Source organism: Anabrus simplex, chromosome 2 (assembly GCF_040414725.1).
Source record: "Anabrus simplex isolate iqAnaSimp1 chromosome 2, ASM4041472v1, whole genome shotgun sequence".
NCBI classification, from domain to species: domain Eukaryota; kingdom Metazoa; phylum Arthropoda; class Insecta; order Orthoptera; family Tettigoniidae; genus Anabrus; species Anabrus simplex.
Genome location: NC_090266.1, coordinates 754,108,017 through 754,131,563, shown reverse-complemented (window position 1 = coordinate 754,131,563; position 23,547 = coordinate 754,108,017). Strand labels below are relative to the sequence as shown.

The 23,547-nt window shown below is 37.6% G+C and overlaps 1 protein-coding gene across 1 annotated transcript in view; it reads left to right on the top strand.

Annotated features, from left to right (window-relative positions):
* Positions 1–1,067: 1,067 nt before the first annotated feature.
* LOC136863678 (uncharacterized) overlaps positions 1,068–23,547 on the top strand; it is a 51,699-nt gene continuing 29,219 nt past the window's right edge. The window contains exons 1-2 of the mRNA XM_068226033.1: positions 1,068–1,138; positions 8,230–9,640. Coding sequence (XP_068082134.1) covers positions 1,068–1,138; positions 8,230–9,640 — 1,482 coding nt within the window. The remainder of the gene's footprint in view (positions 1,139–8,229; positions 9,641–23,547) is intronic.

The window sequence follows — 23,547 nt, the reverse complement described above, 5'->3', positions numbered from 1 at the left end:
TAGGAAGGGTGGAAAAGGGTGAAAAAGGTGTTGAATGCCTTAAATGAGGATACTTATATCTCAGACAGAAGATACCTGAAATTTGGTATTTGGGATCACCTTTGAAAATAAAGAAACAAATTTTTTTTTTGAAAATCTAATTAATGGGGGTTAAACAGGAGTGGCAAATTGGGGTGAATTTTTAGAAAGACTATATCTACAGTATATCTCAGAAATGTAAAATGTTCCAGACATAAAAATTGGTATTTGGAATCTCCTGTAAAATTAAAGAAACATAGGTGATTTGTTTTTGGAAACTCCACTTAAGGGGAACTAAAAAGGGGGTGAAATTATAAAATGAGCATTTCTGCAGTACTGTATATCTCAAGAGCTTAACATGTTACCAAAGTGAAAAATAGTATTTTTTATCTCTATTGAAAATAAAGAAATATGTATTTTTTGTTTTCTGAAAAACAAATTTTGTGGAGGGGTAAAAGTGACTGAAAATGGGGTTGAATTCTTTTAATTACGATGCTGATATCTCAAAAGCTGAAGATGTTACAGACGTGAAATTTGGTATTTGGAATTTCCTTTAAAAATAAAGGAATACGTATTATTTGTTTTCAGAAATCCACCTAAAGGGAGGAGAGAAATTGAAAATTTAGTTGAATTATTTGTATGAGGATACTATTTCTCAAAAACGAAAGATTTTGCAGACGTGAAAATTGGTATTTGGAATCTGCTTTAAAATTAAACAAACATGTATTCTCGGAAAATCCAATGAAGGGGGGGGGGGGGGTGAAAAATTGAAAAATTAATTGAATTAATTGTATGAGGATACTTACAACTAATAAAAACTGAAGTTGTTACAGACATAAAATTGAGATCCGCTCTGAAATCGGCTCTGAACATGAGAGGAATTGTCTTCACTTCAAATATGTAAACTCAGATTTCTGATTAGTATTGCTGTATTCTGGAGCCTCCGTGGCTCAGGCGGCAGTGCGTTGCCCTCTCACTGCCTCTACGTGAGCATAAGCCAGTACTGATCAGTGAGACATTGATGTTTCAAGCGGACAGTCTACGTCAACATGGGTAGATATAAGGATGTGACAGAGTGGCAAGAGTGGCAATCGTGTTTGGACGTGCCCATGGCCATACGGTGCGTGAGGGTGCTGGATTTGTTAGTGTTTCACAGTGGACTGTTCAACGTGTCTACAGCAGTGGTGTACTGTACGTGGGCGAAATAATTTTGGGGGCGGGGGTGAAAAGGAGTTGAATTCCTTTTATGTGGACACATATCTCAAAAACTGAAGATGTTACAGTCATGATAATTGGTATTTAGAAGATCCTTTACTATTAAAGAGACAAGTATTTTTAACGGGAATCTTTGGAATCTCCTTTAAGCATAAGGAAACTTGCCTTCTATTTTTTTGGGGGGGGAGGGGTAAATCAACGTAACGACATTGAGGTGAAAAAGGAGTTGAGACCAATTGATTTTACTGTTCATAATGTACTTATTCTGATCATAAACTGATCATTTTTAATCTTTTTTGGGTTCGTTTTCAAGAACCATCTTTTCCTTTGGAGTATATAAAGTTAGATTACAGTAGATTCTCCCGGCATATAAATAAAAATTTAAACACACTTGAAATAAACCATATGAATGATATTGACCGCGTAATTGTTCACCTCTATAATAAGGTCAATAATTCACGGAAGTAAATAATTCGTGTTGCCAGAAATCTTGCGCACTTGCCTACGTGCGACGATGATGCTGGTCACATTGTCAGCAACGACAATGGCAGAGGATATAATTTACCGCCAAGTAGCGGTCTTGCATCTTGCTATGGGTTCCAGACCATCAATAATAATAATAATAATAATAATAATAATAATAATAATAATAATAATAATGTTCTGGACCGTCGTCAAAATGTGCGGATCGCGCTGGAAACGGGTCCTGGCCGGGTAATGACTACGATTACAGTCCGGCCGCGGGTTCAGTACTGCCAGGGCACTCAAGACGGCACCATGCTGGGTCTCCTCAAGGATTTGATCCATATTAAAATGCTTATAGGAGAAGATGGCAAAGATTTAGGGACCCAACGTGCCGGGTGGAATACCTGGACCTAGCCCAGGAAGTACGAAATCGATTGCTGGAAAGAAAGATTGAAAAATGGGAGGAATTTTGCCGTAATCTCTCAGAAAACTGGTCAGATCACGAATTTTGGTGGATTCTCTCAGAAAACGAGTTAGATCGCGAATTTCGTTGGATTATATGTAAAACATAAAGCATTCAATTATAAATTTCATTATAATACTGTAGCGAAGCACGGGTGTCTTGCTAGTTTGCTTATAAATTTTGAAGAATTTTCATATTGCCTGGTTCCTTTTGAGATAATAGTAGTTGGAAATGTTGGTGCCGTAGGCTATATTGAAGTCTTTGTAGGCATCATTAGACCATCTTCTTTGATGTGGTAAGAGTTTGTAATGGGTATTGCTCTTTGCTGTTGGGCGGATTGAGGTGAGCGTATTAGTTGGAAGGCAACGTTGTTGTCATTTGGTGATTAGCCAAAGGTATGATGAGTTCCCTTCGAACTAATACGCTCACCTCAACACGCCCAACAGCAAAGAGCCATACCCATTACAAACTCTTACCACATCAAAGAAGATGGTCTAATGACGCCTACAAAGACTTCAATATAGCCTACGGCACCAACATTTCCAACTACTATTATCTCAAATGGAACCAGGCCATATGAAAATTCTTCAAAATTTATAAGCAAATAAATGAAAATCAATATTTATTAACTTCAAGAACCAACGACCATTACATTGCTCAACTTTCCATAAGTTTTTAATAATATGCCATCTGACAGCTAAATGGAATGTGTTTTCTGATTTTTATCTTTATTGTAGTATCTTTTAATATGTCATAATCCTCAAATAATTATCATATTTTACCGAGCTCGATAGCTGCAATCGCTTAAGTACGGCCAGTATCCAGTATTCGGGAGATAGTAGGTTCGTACCCCACTGTCGGCAGTACTGAAGATGGTTTTCCGCGGTTTCCCATTTTCACACCAGGCAAATGCTGGGGCGTACCTTAATTAAGGCCACGGCCGCATCCTTCCCAGTCCTAGACCTTTCCTGTCCCATCGTCACCATAAGACATATCTGTGTCGGTGCGACGTAAAGTCAATAGCAAAAAAAAATCATGTTTTAGACTCCAATATTATCACAAATATTGTCAAGTAACACCATATTACATTTCATATTGTAATAGTTGTTTAACAATCTCCAATACATTTTAAACGACATAGCCTTTAACAGCACTCATAAATAATTTCCAATCAGGTACCTGATCTATCCTAAGGTGAAAAATATGGCTGATGATGCCTACTATTGATGTACCATCTAATATATTAATTTCATGTTAACAATTTTGTTAAGGACAATGTCCTAATTTTCAAAATTGTATTGTTTTGAATAGGTGGATGAATAAGAAAACATACAAGTGTTATTTAATATAGCCTACCCTTTTAAACACATGTCTTACTTGAAAATAGAAATATTTCTTATGATATTTACAGTGACTTCGAGTCATACATGATCCAACATAAGTGCCTTATAAATTATATAACTTCAAATATACAATCTTCCTGAACTGGATTTCAACCAACATTCATTCTTAATTATCAATGTAATCTGAATCGGGATATCATCATTGACTTTATTATTTATGCTTCGGAAAATGGGACAAGTTCCTTGTAACGTGCAGCTCAAATTACGCTGCTAAAAATCTGCTATATTTAATTTCAATATTATACCTACATGTCATACTTTCAATATATGCATAACATTAACAAACTAAAATGTGTCACATCTACCTCATTTACTGCCTGTGTGCAGTTAAGATGCATTAAAACTTTCAACAACCTAAAATACATTACAACATCTCATATTCTCTCTTGTATGCCACTAGCCTAAGTCATTTCTTGGCTCTCAACTCAGATTTGGTTCATCATAAATATCCAAGATCCAGAGTCCCTTAAGCTCCAAGACACTGTCCAATCAGACTGTAAAGGAATGAGTCCTCGCAGAATCCGAAGATGAAGTAGTGCTTGAATTGTCAAAAGGTAACAAACGACAAAATATAAATTCTGTACTTAATGAATTCACAATGTATTTGTTTCAAGCTGAACTGAGACTGCCACTAGTTTCCCTCCATAGTGATGTAATGTGTGGAATGTAAGAAGACAAGTGCTCTTCAGGTCACTCATCACTGATCTGCATTTAGGACTGTCACCCAGGTAGCAGATTCCCCATAAATTTTTTACCTATTTTTTCTTTTCTTAAATACCGGGCGAGTTGGCCGTGCGGTTAGAAGCGCACAGCTGTGAGCTCACAGCCAGGAGATAGTGGGTTCAAACACCACTGTCGGCAGCCCTGAAGGTGGTTTTCCGTAGTTTCCCATTTTCACACCAGGCAAATGCTGGGGCTGTACCTTAATTAAGTCCACGGCTGCTTCCTTCCCATTCCTGAGCCTTTCCTGTCCCATCGTCGCCATAAGACGTATCTGTGTCGTTGCGACGTAAAGCAACTAGCAAAAAAAAATTGTTTCCTTAAATGGTTTCAATGAACTCGGAAATTTATTGAAATATTTTAATTTTTTAATTTTTTTTTTACAATTTGCTTTTTGTTGCACCTACACAGACTGTGGAAGTGGGAAACCACAAGAAACCATCTTCAGGGCTGCTGACAGTGGAGTTCGAAACCACTGTTTCCTAAATGCAAGCTGACAGCTATGTGACCCACACCACACAGCCACTTGTTTGGTGATACTCACATTTACATAAAAGTCCAATAATACTGTCCTTCAAGATCCCTCTCTTAATCAATACAGGATCAGATAATGGCTCACCTATGTAGCGTACCCACTTCGCCCACAGATGTATGACAAATTTATAACGTGGCGGGTCACTTTAATATTAAAATAAATAAATGATATGTCATTGTTTCTCCAGAAACAGTATCCCAAGGGCGCCAGTCTTCAAGCTTATGGCTTGAAAACAAAAGCAGATAATTAATAATAATAAATAAAAATACGTAATGAGACTCAAAAAACTCCCAGGGGTGGGGTGAACGGAACACAAATCATTAAGTACACTAACTTGGAATTTAAGGATCATTAATAATTATTTCATAAAATACCAATTAAAACAGCTATTTATTAAGATGAAAAACGTGACGTAACGGCGTATTAACGAAATCTGAACTTACGGAAGCAAAAGAAAATTGAATGAAATTAATTTTAAAAATGAACTGTTGCGCGAAGACTTGCAGTAACTTATGCCATAAGCTCACCAAATGTAGACTCTGTTGTCTTGAAGCTGAAGATGGGTGGATCTCTCGTACAGGCTGCCTCATCTGTTGTTGGATTCCAGTCCTACATCCACATTTCCTGTCTTTAACACTTCCTATTGTACTCCTTACATAAAGTCGTAATGAGTCCTAATTTTAAGTGCAAAACCACCATGGGTTATGTTCATGGAGAGAATACCTTCGTATTCTTCCGTATTACGGAACAGTAGCGTAGCTAAATTCATAATAAAAGCTCTCCTCCCCTATACCAGTTAGAACCGGTCTCCCGTTGACTACCTCTCGTCATTGAGTTAACAAGTCCCAATGAGAGTAACTTTTGAGTAGAATATACTCAGATGCGAAGTGAACTAAGTTAAAATCTTCTCCGATGTGTAGACGTAGAATCGTAGTAAGAGTACCTTCCAAGCGTGAGAATCAGAATCAGAATGTCCGAATCTCCGAATGTGAGTCTGAATGAGAATGTTAGTGTCCTCTCCAGCCCTTGTCGGTGGTATATATTGGTTCAAAAGTCTCCTTCCATCAGCCATATCACATGGTCCAGTAAGATTCGAGGTCTCATCCCTTCTCCCTTGTATAGCTGTGCATCCATCACGTTGCTTCATTACGTTCATTCACATAGGCTGAACTTTCCCGCTGAAATAAAGCGTCTCGAAGCTGAGTTTGAAAAGTGGGTGTTAATAATGTATCAACTGTCTTTTCATGAGGTGGAGAGGGTAATATCTCTCGTAACCTCGATGACGTACTTTTCCTGGAACTGGGCTGAAATTAGCCTGCTGACTCTGGTCACCTCACAACGGCTATTGGAAAATTTACTGCAAGTTATAAATATGCGTGATGTTGAAATACTTTACCCAATAATTTGTTCGTTCAGAATACGTTATAGCCGCGATACAAAGAAATTAAATGATGATTGAAATGGATGATAAAAGCCCTATATATATATATATATACATATTAATTTAAAATGACCTATCAGTGATTAAATATATACATCTTATCAATTAAATATATAGTTCAATAATTAAAAACATTCAGTGATGTCCCAAACATCACACCTACTCTAATTCTCTGAGTTCTACTTTCTAGAAATTCAGCCTTCCATTGAACCACTCTTTTGGCTAGTCCAGCAGCCCTCATTTTTGACAGCAGTCTCCCATGATCAATCCTATCAAAAGCCTTGGATGTGTCAACAGCGATATGGTCCATTTGATCTCCTGAATCTAAAATATCTGCTGTAACTTGACCAAATTGTAATTTTGCAAATGTGCCTAATATAATCAGAAAGAATGCTTTCCAGAGCTTACATGCAACACATGTCAAGCTGACTGGCCTGTAATTATCCATGTTATGTTTACCATCTTTTCTCTTGTAATCTAGGGCTACTATAGCTACTCTCCATTTATTTAGTATAGCTCCTTCGTGCATACAGTAATCAAATAAATATTTCATATGACTGCCAATCGTGTTTTCCATCTTGTTATTCATACAAAAAGGTCAACAGTTTAGTGTTACTGGTGAAGATCCTGTTTGATTAAGAAGAAATATACATTTTTATACAAATATTATTATATGACTTTGTTTTAAATGTAAAGGAACTTGTGTGCTAGGGTACCTTGTGTTTTTAAATCTCTCATTGTTTTTCCTTTAATGTACATGTTTCTCTTGTTTTAAAATTAATTTTGAATAATTTTTAATGTATTGTGCTTACAAGAAAGTACGCCTACGTACTATCCATATAATATTAATGTTTTTGACTAAAATGTTACTTCCAACTCCCCCTGATTATACTCCACACACTTCTAAGTTTTTTTTTTAAGGTTGTCAGGCATGAAATTTGTTGGAAATAGAAATAACATTTAGTCCGATAGAGCATGGTTCAGTCACTAAATCGGTGAACTCTTAAATCTTCACCTGTATGTCTGTTTTAATCTATTGCTTTCCTGTGTCACCTAGTATCCAGACAGATTTAAACCAATCCCAAATTCACAGTGGATGATATATAACTATCAAGTTTATAATGAATTCCAGTACTAGTTCTAGGTGATACAGCTTTACTGATAGTTTTGTCCGGCTCCATGGCTAAGTGGTTAGCTTGCTGGCCTTTGGTCCCAGGGATTCCGGGTTCAATTCCCAGCAGGTTCGGGAATTTTAACCATAATTGGTTAATTCCCCTGGCACCGGGACTGGGTGTATGTGCCGTATTCATCATAATTTCATCCTCATTACGACGCGCAGGTCGCTTACGGGCTTTAAATCAAAAGACCTGCACCAGGCTTCTCAGGAGGCCACACGCCATTTCATTTAATTTCATTGATAGTTTTGTAGGTTCTTCATGATCTTTAAATTTGTTGCTTCTCTCGTATGATGTGGCTTGCCCTGTTTTGGAGAATTGTCCGTTTTGAAGTACGGTACATTTACCATTCCTATTTTCTTCAACCAGTTTTTAGAATTTGTAAAATTAATTGTTCAAACTTTAAAAAAACTCATATTTTAAGTGTAGGTAATATTGTATCACACTATCTATTAAAATATATAGTACTGAAGGGATGATGATGATGATGATGATGATGATGATGATGAACAGGAAGTTACTAATTTTTCTAATTAATTTTTGCAGTGTAAGAAAGAAGCTGTATATTTAGAAATATTCTCATATTTACTGAAACATCAGTACATATTGGCAATACAAACTTGCATCATATTTTTCCTCTTTCTGTTCATCCCTTTCCCCACACTGATTTGTCATTGCATTTATCCTATTATGTGTTTCTTTTCTTGTGCCTATCTCTTCTTACATGACTTGATTTGTTATTTAGACATTAGACAGTAATATTCAGAAAATGTTGACATTTTGCTTTGTTACAGGCAGACACTCTCTGAAATGGATGAAATTACAAGAAGGTTGAAAAAGAGATTAGAGACTGTAATTCACAAAGAGGATAATCCTGTTTCATGTTATTCTTGTCTTGAAGAAGAAACTGATATAAACAATCCAAAAATATCATGTGACATGTTACCATTACATGCCACTAGACAGTTATGTAATGAAGATTCAAAATGTGTAGACAGTAATGTGGGTAACAGGAATGACCAATTCAGGAAATCACAAAGTCAGGATCTCCAGAGAGTAGTGTATACTAAACATCCCTTTGAAAGTTCCCAAAAAGCTTTGGATATAAAATGCGGTGTACCTCACCAGAGAAAGGAAGCCACCTCTGAAGAGGAAATTCAAGATAAACAATCTGTTCCAATTAAAAATCCATCCAGTTCTATCTTCAGGCAGGAAGAAGGGGCTGTAGGTGGTAGTACCTCAACAGATTGTCTAATGCAAATGGCTGCTGAGGAAGATGGTCTAGAGAATATATTTAACCCAATGCTATTTCAACATCTTCTGTCTTGCTATAGAGATACATATCAGTGTATTTTAGGAACTGCCCCAGGCATTCATACTGGAGAGGAGAAGCAGCATGTTGCTTTTCCATACAGAGGTGGCCAAAATAAGTTTATGACAGAGCAAGATAAAGGCAAAATAGTTGGTAATGACATGAATATCACTCATAATTTCGTATGTGCTGATAAAGAGAGTAATCCAATTGGTGAATACAAAAATCAGACATTTCGCTCTAAAAATATCAATCAGACATTTTATTCTGGAGATATAATTTATTCTTCAACAGAAAGGCTGGTAGACACTGGTACTCTTTTAGCTAGTGGTGATACAAAGGCTCAAGTTACCAGATATTTATCCCTGCTACATAATGAACACAGACCCCATTCAGAATGTGATACTAAATTATCCTCATCTAAAGAGGCCATTATAAAAGAAAGTACACAAGAAGGCAATTTGGAAATGAAAATGGGATTTACAAATGATAAAGAGGACACTATAATGCCAAGTCAAACTTTTCCTATTGATAATGGAGGAGATGGTATTGACCAATGCTCAAATGTGAATTCCAAATTAAACAATGTGAATAAACAATTTGATGAACTTTCTAAATCAAGAATTGCTTCAGACAAACTTGTGACTGAAGAACAAAATAGCACAGCAGATATATTAGGAAAAAGTTACCTGGAAGAAAGTCAATCTAAAGGAAATTTTGTGAACAGTGAATCAGAATCGCCAGTAGAAGTACATCTGGTATCTCAAACACAAGAAATTCCTGTTGAGATTGACAATAGAGAAGTGGAAATGTCATCATTAACTACATCCACAACAATAACAGCAGCAACATTACCACAGCCAACAACAACAACAACAACAACTAGACAAGAGGTAATTGACATCAGCTATAAATTCTACAAATAATTTCAACATGAACGAATGAATGAATGAATGAATGAATGAATAAATGAATGAATGACATACAAAAATATTATTGGCTAATTTACACTTCTTTTAGTTCGATTCAAGTTTCCTTTACAGTAACATTGTTCTGATGATATTTACTTGGTGGTTCCACTAGGTATGAATGTTGTGTGACTTGTAGTATTACTCATACTCATTTATGATAGAAGTAGTTTTTATTGTGGAGACGGTTTATTTTGAATGTAGTAATATGAAGGAAAAATGGGATGATGATTGAGTGAAACTTTCTCAGTCATTGCCTTGGTTCTCAGTTTTGATCAAACAAGATGGTTCCAAGTGAAGACAGGATTGAGACAAGCAAGTGTATTGTCACCTATATTATTTATCATAAATATGGAAAGTATCAAGAATGAAGTGGACAAGATCAATAAAAGAATATGCTTAATAGTTGAGGTAAATTGTCAACAGAGTACAGCACCATTACAATTTTGAATTTTAGATGTTTTAAATGTTATATTTGTGTCGGTGCGACGTTAAGCAAAAAAAAAAAAGTTATATTTACCTCCTGCCAATGTAGAGAGAAAAAAACAGGACAATTGTATGTTCTGTTAAGTTTCTTTTGTGACAGTGGGACAGACACTAAAAGAAGGGACAATCCCATTATAAATTGGACATCTGGTCACAATAGTTAATGGTAAACTCAAGCGAGGTGCATATAACAAGCAGATGGAAAGGCCAGGCTGTATTCCCCTAGAATTGTACCGATCCTTCCCACTGGATACAGCTGCTGTTCTCTTCAATAAGAAGGAATTAAGAAACAGCCTCATTTTCATAAAGAAATGAAAAGAAGCAGTCAATGATTTTTATTTTCTTACCTTAATATCATAGCAGCTCTTGTAAATGATTCCCAATTTCTTTTATGCAGACTTGGCATCTTCCAAAGAAATTTTATGACGCATGTTGTGATTCATCTTCTGTTATTTCACTTGCCACTTCTAATTTAGTTTTCCAGGGCTTCAGCTGTAAGCGGATTATTCCGATAGTCTTTCTGCTTCAAATTACCCTACAAATAAAACTAACACATAGTGAGATCTGGAAAATGAGCTGGCCATAAACCCCCACTAATTATGGGGTCACTGAACCCATTTCTAATTGCAGCAATAGAATTATGTGCAGTGTAGGCCATAGCACTGTCTTACTGAAAGAACAGTAGGTGTAGTCTCTCTCTTCCTCAGTCTACATATTAAAGAAAGGATAAAAAACAGTGTCCAGGTATCGTTCGGAGGTCAGTGTTCCATAAAAATAATATCAGTCCAATTATTCTTCACCCATAACTGCACATCAAACACAGACTTTCGTGTCATGAAGAGGTATCTCCTGTATCATGTAATTTTCAGTGTCCCAGTTTTAAGTGCTCTGAGAATTAATGTACTATTGCTGTGAAACCAACTTTCCGCAGACTGAAGAACCTAACAGTTATAAATTAAAAGTTAAACCAATCTTAGTCAGATATGATCAAACGCGAAGGATCTAAATCTCCATCAATGCACAGATTGTAGCACCCACTGTCAGAAGGTAGTGCGAGCAACAGAATCTACAGCATTTAACGTGTTCGTTATGGAAACATTTAAATTCTTATGTAACTACTACATCTTACATCTACTCTGATCTGTTTTTGTTATATTCATGCCTTGATGTACCCCTACTGTTCTTACCACCTATGAACAAGTTCTGGGTGTCTTAACTCTGAAGTACTATAGTGACAGAAAGGTACATAAATACTCGTGTCAGGTCTCTTTGACCCATAGTTGCAAATGTGAAGAAGGAAGCCATACTTTCCAGTGTCGAATTAGTCAAATGAGACATAAAAACTTCCCAATCTGTCAAAGACACAAAATGTCAATATAAATTATAACACTATAAACATACCTGTAAAAACTATAATATTGTGTATTTTTTACAGGCATGTTTCTAGTGTTGTAATTTATATTGAAATTTTGTGTGTTTGACAGACTGGCAAGTTTTTATGTCTCATAGTTGCAAATGAAAATATATAAATGTATTTATGGTGTAATATGAGGGAAATGAGATATTTGAGTGAAATAGTCTTACACAGAACTGTTAACTTAATTCAGAATTTTAAGCTCTCTCAGCACTGAGGTGGGTGAGATACCATTCTCCTGTGATTAAATGGCTAGACAGTTTATGAGGGCTAACCTGAAGTCTGGCTCGCATATCTTGAAGTTTGTTGCAAGGTAAAATACTCTTTTTTTTTTTTTCATTTCAGACAGATCCAGTTGCACACCATTTTTCAAACAAAGCACGGGCCATGGTGTTGTAGAACTTTGCAATCCCACACATACCCGTAATACGGTTTCCTTTAAGAAATCTATCTTTCAACAATAAACACTCAGTCAGTGGTGTACTTAACCATGATGGATAGTTGTTACTATGCACTTTATATTCACTGTCAGGTAGCTCCTGGTCATTATTTGAGTGGTAAACTACAGCCTGGCCTTCCCGTTTTAGTTCACTGTGCACACCTAGCTTGAGTTTGCGATAAACTCTTGTTTGGTTGCCAGTTTTTGTTTGGGTTATCAGTCCATAGAGTGGATTGATGCAGGTCTTCTTGCCACCCTATCACATGCTAACCTTTTCATTTCTATGTAACTACTACATCCTACATCTACTCTGATCTGTTTGTTATATTTATGCCTTGGTCAACCCCTACCATTCTTACCACATACACTTCCCTCAAAAACTAACGGAACAAGTCCTGGGTGTCTTAACTCTTACTCGCCTGGCAGAACAGTACATAAACACTCATGTCAGCTCTTTTTGACCCACGATTGGAAATTAAAAGATATAAATGTATTCATGGCATAATATGAGGGAAATGATGAGATATGTCAGCAAAACAGTTCTTACACAGAACTGTTAACCTATACTTAATGTAATATAAATATATTTACATAATACACAAAATAAAAAAGCTTTCAATCTTACCAGGTGTGGTTTCATAATACTGGTGATATGGCGACCCTGTTTAGATCTGTGAATGACAGAACATTAGGAGAGCACCCTTAACTACAGATTTTTTCTGATAGGTGGCTAAGAGTTGCCCATAAGGTTCTGTATGAACCGCACGCCTTGCAGCATGGCTGGCCTATTCATGTATATTGGCGGCGCTGTGTCGCTGAGAGCATAGAATTAGTAAATAATACACTAGAGGTACCAGTGGTGCCGCCATCTGCAAGAGAATCACTGCAGCGAGTAGAGCATGTTGGCAAAATCTCTCTCTGCTGTACTCATCAATGTAAATAGAGAAATTTTAAAACTGTGTGGATATTGATATAGTTTAAAATTCTTACGTGTCAACATTCTCAGATACTACAGTATACTTGTGATGCTACTATTCAGTAGAAAGAAAGCCCAGAAAGCTTAGATACAGGAGAAATGCATTATAAAAAGGACAGTGTTCAGTTGCGATTAAATCACACAAAATCAATTTACTGTTCATGTTAAGTTTTCAAACAATGACCGAAAACATTCTCTCTCGTACGAAGCGTATGAACAAGTTTTTAGGCCTAAAAGCCTTGGCAAGTTAATGGAGCTAAATAGACAAATGATTGACATCGCTGGTTTTTAAATATATATTTTACTAACTCTATGGCTGAGACTTCCGTATTCTTGGAATCGTTGACAGTTCCTCCCCAAATGCGGCTGTATAAATCACACCATCTCTCTTGGGCTACCACCCCCTTTGGGACGACCTTGTCTTGCTGGATGTGAAAGGAAAGATCTGGTTTGACGATTTGCATTGAAATATTACTACTAGGGTCGGGACATCGATATTAGATAACACTGTAGCCGAGAGTTATTTCAAGGGTTTAAACTGACCTCCTTTCGACAAAGTTCTTTCATTCTTCGTAATACAGCTGGTAAGATGAGACAAGCCATAAAATAAATTGGTCAGTAACTGAATAAACATTCTACAAGTAATGATGAATATGCTTCTCCATAATCGTAGCGAATTCGGAGTTAGGTAGTACAGTTGAGTCCCGAAAACTCGGCACTCAATAACCCGGCAGTCTGGATAACTCGGCCACATCCTGGCAGGAAAATCAAAGAAATCACGTGTGTTTAAGCACATTGAAACTTTCAGTTTGGTACCGAAGCCAGTCACATGCCTAAATGAGCTGTGCAATTTTCAAAGAATGGTTCCATGAAGTAGGTATTTGTTCAATCGGTTGAACAGTTTTTAAAATCTATAAACCTGCCAAGGAAGGCTATTCTGATTTTGGACATTGAAGAGTTAAAAAATGGGGACATACGAGCAATGTTTTTACCACCCAATGTCACAGCGTTATGCCAGCCAATGGACCAATGAGTTTTGGTTAGTTTCATTAGAAGATATAGGCGCAAGATATTAACCTCCCTCCTTTCTGCAAACGCTAATGGTCAAGGTCTTATCCCGAACTTAAAGAAAATTAACCTGTTAGATGTTGTTGGATGGTTGGCAAATGCCTGGAATGAGTTAGAGTCATTCACACTAGTTCATTACTGGCGAAAACTCCATGATCACGAGGGAGATGAGTTTGTTGAACATGATGATGCAGAAAATATAAACTTACTCGACCTCCTGAAAAGAGTTACTGGATATGCAGAAACGGATGACAATGATGTCAAACAGTGGTTCCAGAATGATACTGCACAAACATTGTGTCTGATGGAGAAATTATTGCTGCTGTCACATTTAATGAAAAAATGCCAGAAATTATGAAGAACTTGACATTGAGGACTCCACCGTACAAGCTCCTAAAATATCACGTAATGAGGGACTAAAGGCTATTGAAACCGCCCTTCAATATTTTGAACCACAAGGTGCGTCGGTAATGGATTTACTATTCTTTCATCATCTTCGTGATGAAGCAGCAAAGCACAGAGTGCAGTGCAGAAGACAACAGCACATTACACATTTCTTTTAAAAATGTAGCCATTTTTTGCAAAGTTGGCTAGTTAATTTTCATTATAGACAGCTTTATGCCTTCATAAAGTACATACTTTTCCTTTGTTTAATGGTATTTGGGCAGTTTATTCTCTGTTGTATTCTCAGGCAAACAATACATACAAGTAGAGTACTATATTTTCTGAGGAACCATTCATATTTATTCTTTTTTAACCCCATTCCCAATAACCCAGCATTTTCACAAACTCGGCCACCCTTCGGTCTATATTAGGCCAAGTTTTCGGTACTCTACTGTAATGAAAATGAAAACAGGAACGTTAATACTATCAGATGACATTCTTCTTCCATTAAGAAAGCCGGTTCCCAAGGACGTGTAAAAGTCTCAAAACCTCTGTAAATATCAGTGTGTCGGTACTAGATCAACATTTTTTCGATAAGCAGAAAAGCTTTTCTATTTGAAACTCTTTAACTATTGTTTTTTGTACAAATCAGTTATTTATATCGATATCCCTCAAAATTGGGGGTCTTGCAAATTGAGATGTTTACCTGTATTTTTTCTGTACATTTTTGGGAACTTCAAAGTGGATAGGACATGGAGTAAGGTGTTTCTGCGGGGTTGGAGGACGTATGCACACGAGTTCATTTGGCACTTCCCGTATGCAATACGAATTTAGATTTTTCTATTACAATGGACTGGGTGTTACAGAGCAGAACCACCAACATAATTCAGCATGAGCCACCACTGAATCTTACTATAGTATTTCTTTTCAGCAAATTAACAGTGCTGTTTTCCTTGCTCATTCTCCATATTTCAGACAACTTTGTTGTGCATTTTGGACACATTTCACGGAAGCTCACACTGTATTGAATGCTTGTTGTTGGTGCTGGAGCAGATGTGATATCTCTTCCTTTTTGAGGTGTGCGCCCAATTCTTGCTTGTTCGTTTTGCTACTGTTTTTCTGCTACTTCGATGCCTCTGCTCCTAGGAAATAACCTGATACCATCTCAAAGGCTCGCAAAATACTGTATGAGGGCTAGTCATTCTCCTGATATTGTTTTCTATAAGTAGGTCATTACCAAGTTTCTTCGGAAATGTCCATGGTATCATCTTACTGGCATTCATCTTGTTAACAATGTAAAGTCTTCAAAATGGATTAATTTGCTCATAAGCTTTCAAATACCGGGTGACTCAGCTGTGCCTGACTTCTGTTGTTAAGCATCCCAACAAACGCCACTGGTGGTGTCATGGTCATGGTCAATTCTCCTTTGCCGTACACCAAGCAACAATTGTCTTTAATCACTTACTGCACCATCACCTTTGCAAAAGCATGTATAGTACGCAACCTTTTCTTGAGCCCTGAGCTCCACAGTGCTGAATGGGAACTAGGGCTCAAGAAAAGGTTCGCGTACTGTACCTACCGTACGCGGCAGGTATGCGTCAAACTGTCATACGGTTATGTAAAAAATACATGCCAGTTCTAAGCTTTCAGTAGGGTATGAAATGAATGCTAAAAGCGATGACATACTGATAGAAAATGTGTGCACTTGTGAAGCGGAAGTAGCTGTCCTTTTAGTAGGCTTTCCGGTAAGCTACTCGCTGGAGTTGCCGTGGTGTCATAGGTTAAGTGGAGTGCTGCTAATACAACTGTGTTTGGTAGGTGGGTTCAAATCCCACTTGAGCCTGATAATTTTATTTGCATTTTGTACTTCAAGAATCATCCACAAAGCCAATGTATCCGAATGTCCTCACATTATAGGTTATTAATTTCTTAATCCGTTTACCCTCCAGGGTTGGTTTTTCCCTTGGACACAACGAGGGATCCCACCTCTACCGTCTCAAGGGAAGTGTCCTGGAGCATGAGACTTTGGGTCGGGATACAACTGGGGATGACGACCAGTACCTTGCCCAGGCGGCCTCACCTGCTTTACTGAGCAGGGGCCTCGTAGGAGGATGGAATATCAGAAGGGGTAGACAAGGAAGTGGGAAGGAAGCAGCCGTGGCCTTAAGTTAGGTACCATCCTGGCATTTGCCTGGAGGAGAAGTGAGAAACCACAGAAAACCACTTTGAAGATGATTACAGAGGGAATCGACCCCCCTTCTACTCAGTTGACCTCCGGAGGCTGAGTGGACCCCGTTCCAGCCCTTGTGCCACTTTTCAAATTTCGTTGCAGAGCCAGGAATCGAACCCGGGCCTCTGGGGGTGGCAGCTAATCACACTAACCACTACACCACAGAGGCAGATATACAGTATATATATTTATTTAGGGTATTTATCTATTTATTTATTTATTTATTTATTTATTTATTTATTTATTTATTTATTTATTTATTTATTTATTTATTTATTTAGCCAACATAGCACTACTTAGTCAGGTTTATGGAGGTTTTTCTTCTTTGTGTCAGCCCAGTACTGTTTCAACCTTTCTGAATGTAATTTTCTTTCTGCTTCTGAAATTAATTAATTAATTTATTTATTTATTTATTTATTTATTTATTTATTTATTTATTTATTTATTTATTTATTTATTTATTTATTTATTTATTTATTTATTCTTTGTTGTAGGCCATCAGGGCTGCTTATGTGGATGTTTTATAAGCAGGGCTGGACGAAGACAGAATGGGTGGGGGTTTAAATCCACTTGACTGAGCATTAGCCTGCTAGTGCAGTAAGTGTTCGAATATATGGCCTTCTGCAGTAATGCATATTTCAGCACGCCACTGAACTGACATTCGGGCTTGTTGTAGCATTGTAGCATTGTACGGATTCACAGGCTTCCATAATAAGGTTTCGAAGGCTTTCATGATTTTCCGGCTGCTGAGTGTACACTACATCCTTCAGATAGCCCCATAGGAAGAAGTTCTGTGGCGTCAAATTGGGCGATGTAGCAGGCCAGGTGACAGGTCCTCCTCTTCCTGTCCTTCGACCGGGGTGTGTAACATTCAGGTAGTTGTGAACATCTGCTGACATGTGAGGAGGAGCTCCGTCGTGTTGATACCTCATGGTTACACACTTACCCAGAAGTACATCCTCTAGCAGCAATGGTAGTTGTTCTTGAAGAAACTGTAGGTACCAGGCTCCTGTCAAATGATCCTCAAAGAAATATGATCTAATTAGGTGATCACCCAGTATACCACACCAGACATTAACACCCCATTGTGCCTGAATCTGCCTTACCCAGTGGGGATTTTCAATCCTCCAGTAGTGCATATTATGACAATTCACAGAGCCATTATTATGATATCATGACTCGTCCAAAAATAAAATGTGACATACAAATGCGGGATCATTTGCCACTTGGGTTAGTATTCATGTACAGAAATGAACACGAGTTTCAACATCTCATCCTTGGAGCTCTTGATGTAGCTGCAGGTGATATGGATTAAACAAACAGGAATGCAAGATCTGTACAACAGATGACTGGCTGATGTTGGCCTGTTGTGCTGCTGCCTAGATACTCGTGTGAGGATTCTCCCAGAAAGTGTCCAAAAACCATCTCAGCAGTTTCACGAGACATAACTGTTGCCTCTCTAACAGGAACTGTTGGGGAAAGTAACAAAGTTTTATGTAAATGTCACTCCACACTCCTAAACATATTTGTGATTGGTTGTCGTCTGTGTGGAATCTTTCGTGGTACAGGCGCTGTACTTTCTGTGCATTCTGCCATGCTTCACCGTAGATAAGGAGCATGTCAACATATTAATCTGTTGAATACATTGTGAAGAAATGACCAGCACTGATAGGGTACACCAAGTGTCAGGCCAGTACACATTAAACATGCATGCTATTGGCCAAATGTGGCACTAATTGTGTTGTATTTGATCCTCAAAGTTTAAAACGTGAATAAAAATATTTATTGCATGTGGGATTCAAACCCACTTACCAATGGCACTTGCGTAAAAATGTAGTGCTTAGCCCATTACACCATGGTGACTGTTGCCTCGCTCTTATCAGAAAGCATACTTGGTGTAAAACTACTTGCTGCTTCACAAACTCTCACACATTTTCTATTGGTATACCATCCCTTTTAGCATTAATTTCATATCCAATCGATAGCTTGTAATCGGCACATACTTTTTATGTAACTGTATGACAGATGCATTGTGTAAATACCTGTTACATACATGTTTTTGTAAAAGTCTTTAGTGTGATGACGCAGTAAGTCTTTTAAACGTGACTGTAGCGTGGTATATGGCAAAGGAGAATCAATCGTCAGACCACTGATGTTCATTGGGATGCCTTAGAACAGAAAAAGTCAGATGCAGTGGACTCACCTGGTATTCTACTGGGGTGTACAACACTTGCACATAGTTTCTCCTGAACAGTGTCAGAATTTCACAAATTGTTGCCAGTTTGTCAAATCTTTTCCTGTCATTCCTAGTACTAAGATCATAAAATCATATGCCACCAAGTAAGAATGAGAACCTTTCACAAGACATCATCATGGAAATAATATCAGGGCCATCTTTGTCACATAAATCCTTGAAATAATGATGTGAGGCTCTGTATATCCTAGCAAATGTAAGAGTCATATAAATTAATTCATTCCGACTCGATTTATAGTTAAAAGATTCTAAGGAACAATTTATATATATTTGTCCACCTATTCAATATGCTGAAACATACACCACTTAAATGGCTTGTAAAAACATGATGTCTAAACAACATATTTTGACCTATGTTAAGGTCATCTTCAGTTTATGATATAGAAGATAAGACATACACATAAAAAACAGCACATACATATGAATAAAATTAATGAGAAAGAAAAAAATTCCAGTATACAATATAAAAGTTCAGTTTTACAAGGAAGAAGGTTTGAAATATTCAACATAGTTTTTCGGCCGTGCTTTGTTTAATACTGGCAATGACTTGACTAAAAATAACAGTCCAAAGTTGAATAAATGGTGCCTGGCTGGAGGGGTATCATTGGTATCAGTAGACTATTTACAATTAAAATGTGTGATGTGATCAATCGTCAATGTCGGCACAGAGTGTGAAATTTAAATTCCATTTTACTTCAATGAGGATTAAATACGTTGAGAAGGTATCTGAAGGGAAAATAAAAATACCAAGTGTGAGAATGAGAAAACTTGAAGAAAAGGAGTGAATAAATAAAATGCCATAACATGTACCCACTCACTCTTTCCTCCAGTCCCGTTGGGTAAGTTGTTCAGGTCGGGTTGGTGTTGACCTTAGCAACTGGGGATTGCTTAGAGTTAATGTTTACAAGGTGAAGCAGGGGATGAGGTTTGGAGAGAGATGCGTTGAAGGAGGAGAAGCTGCACATGTATTGCATGTTGCGGCAGACTTGTTTGTTTGCTGATTAAGATCCCTTTCATTTATTACATCAACGAGAATTTAGTCTTTCCCTGAATTTTGGTGAGATTTTGAAAGTGATTTGATTTTTGATAAAGATTTATGTGAATATTTTCCAGAATGTTTAATAAAGTTCCTTTATTGGCTACATACAGGATCTCTAAATCTTTATCTCTGGATGCCTGATATGTTCACTCATAGCAGAAAACTTTCTATATTTAGCTGGATTTAAATGTACTTTATAATGAAGTAGAACATTCTTTCTGGTCTGTCCATTGTAGCTGGCATCACGCTTCTTACACATTAATCAAACTTGAGACTGTTGTCACTTCCCCTGATTTTAAGGTAAAGAAAATTTAGATTTCCTGAATCGACTGTAAATTTTATATCAACCCGACCTGAACAACTTATCCAACAGGACTGGAGGAAAGAGTGAGTGGGTACGTGTGTTATGGCATTTTATTTATTCACTCCTTTTCTTCAAATTTTCTCATTCTCACACTTGGTATTTTTATATTCCGCTCAGATACCTTGCGCAAGATACTTAATCCTCATGGAAGAAAAATGGATTTTAAAATTTCACACTTTGTTCGGACATTGACTATTGATCACATCAGACAATTTTATTGCAAATGGTTTACTGATACCAATGATACTCCTCCAGCCAAGCACTTTTCATTCACATGTCACTGTTATTTCTAGTCAAATCCTCACCAATATTAAACACAGCAAGATTGTAAAACCATGTTCGATATTTTAAACCTTCTTCCTTGTAAAACTACACTTTTATTGTATACTGGAATTTTTTTCTTTCTCATTAGTTTTATTCATATTTACGTATTGCCTCTTTTTTTGTGTATGTCTGATCTGTATCATAGCCTGAAGATGACCTTAACATAGGTCAAAACATATCGTTTAGACATCATGTTTGTACAAGCCATTTAATTTAAGTGATGTATGTTTTAGTGTATTGAATAGGTGGACAAATACAGGTTGAATCCGTTGCACCTAACATTTTCTGTTGTTAGGCGTTCCAACAAACATCACTGGTGGTGTGATGGTCGATTCTCCTTTGCCATACACCAAGCCACAGTCGCCTTTAACTACTTATTCTATCATCACAGCAAGACCTTTGCAAAAACATGTATGCGACATCCACGGTATTTACACAATGCATCAAACTGTCATATGATTATGTAAAATGTACACACTAATTATAAGCTTTCAGTAGAGTATAAAATAAATGCTAAAAGCAATGGCGTACTGTTAGAAAACTTGTGTGCATTTGTGAAGCGGAAGTAGTTGTCCACGTAGTACACTTTCCAGTAAATTGCTGGCTGGCGTTGCCCTGGTGTCATAGGCTAATTGGGGTGCTGCAAATACATCTGCGGTTGGTAGGTGGGTTTAAATCCCACTTAAGCCAAACAATTTTATTTGCATTTTGTACTTCAAGAATCATCCACACAGCCAATGTATCTGAATACCCTCACATCATGGGTTATTTATTTATTTATTTTCTTTTTCTTTCTTTCTTTCTTTCTTTCTTTCTTTCTTTCTTTCTTTCTTTCTTTCTTTTGGCACTGTTGTAGGCCATCAAGGCTGCTTGTATGGATGTTTTATAAGCAGGGCTAGATGAGGATGGAATGGTTGTGGGTTTGAATCTGCTTGACTGAGCAACAGCCTGTTAGTGCAGTAAATGATCAAATAGATGGCCTTCTGCAGTAATGCATGTTTCAGCACACTGTTGAACTGGCATTTGGACTCGTAGCATTGTAGGTGTTATGGAGTCACAGGCTTTTGTAATAATGCTTTGAAGGCTTTCAGGATCTGGTTGCTGAGCAGACACTAAAGGTCTGCATTCCCCGTTTTTGGTCAGTCGAGCGAAGGTAGTCTTGTAGTTAAGTCCTATTCCGCTGGTGTGTGTGACCTGTCCGACCACTTGGCGCTAGACAGCCTGAGCAAATACACCACATTCGTAGTCACTATGACATTCATTGTGACCATCGAAGAGACAGTTCACAATTAAAAGTGTTGGATGTGTCCACCTAATCAATACTATGTACATTCACAAATATAAGCTCACTGGACAAAAAATCAGTCACCTCTGGAGAAATCATTACAAGCATCATTTACTATTGTGTAACTCCGCCTCTGAACTTGATAACTGCCTGGATTCAACTAGGAAGTGAGTCCATTGTTCAGGTATGTCACATCCAGGTTAAGCCATTCACTGAGGATATAATCACGCAGTTTCACCAAATTGGGGGGATGCTTTTGTCAGCGTTTTACCCGCTGTTCTAACAAGTCTAATAGATTTTCAGTTGTGATCAAGTCAGGTGATTTTGCAGGCCAATCAAGATGTAATAGGTTGGGCGAGTGTTCATAAAACCAGTCACATATGTGTCCACTCCGGTGAACTTTGCTGTTGTTATCTTGAAAAATCAGGGTATCAATAGCACACTCATCATGCAGATGTTGACTGAAAGGCAATACGTGATCATCCAGAATATTTATATAAACATGCTGGTTCATGTTAGTGGTCACCTCATTGAGTGAGCCCAATCCATGATACGAAAAACACCCCCAAAACATGACAGACCAAACTCCGGCTTGAATCTGACCTTGCACACATCCAGGATGAAATGCTTCATTTGGCCTTCGGTGAACTTGATGACATGTGTTATTGGAAAACAGGTAAAAAACGTGATTTGTCAGACCACATTACATTGCGTCAGTCAGCTACTGTCCACGTTCAATGATTTCTAGCCCATTGAAGACAGGCAGTTTTATATGCCTGTGTGAGCAATGGCTTCTTGGGAGGTGACCGACTCCAAATGTTCATTGCATGCAATTCCCGTGGCAATGTTCTCTCGCTAACAGGTTCACCGACTGCAGCAATTCCTTTCGGGTTTGGAAACAATTTTGATTCACAAGCAGTGAAAGGCTTTTCCGGTCCCTTTCAGTGAGAAACTTTCTCCAACCACAATTCTGACGTGTTTTGTGGCCACGTGTTGTACACCACTACTTGCAGACATGTTGAACATTCCACTGCGAAACACCCACAAATCCAGCAACCTCACACACTGTATGGCCATGGGCACAGGCAAACACGACTGACCATTTTTTGCCACTCTGTCACATCCTTACATCTACCCATGTCCACTGGAAATATCAGTCTCACTGATCGCTACTGCCTTATGTTCACGTAGAGGCAGTGCACCTGTGGTTGAGCACAGGACTCTTTCGCTGCACCGTCTGTATAGGCATGTGCACTAGGGTGACTAATTTTTTGTCCGGTGACCTTATGTGTTTGTATTTTAAAATTACATTACAGCACTATTTTCAGGCCATCTTCAGCTGAATGTATCAAATTATTAGTCTCTAAAATAGCACAGTTCACTATTGCCAAATATCACTATTCTTATCTTTAAATGTTTTTGTACTTAAATATCACAGTTAAATTTTACTGCTGTTGTCTTAAAATGTTGTCATATTAAAACAGAGTCATTAAAACTTGCTAGTACCAGTTGATTACATATGAGATACAAATATGTTGTCTTGAACTGAGGCATGGGGTAATATAGTGT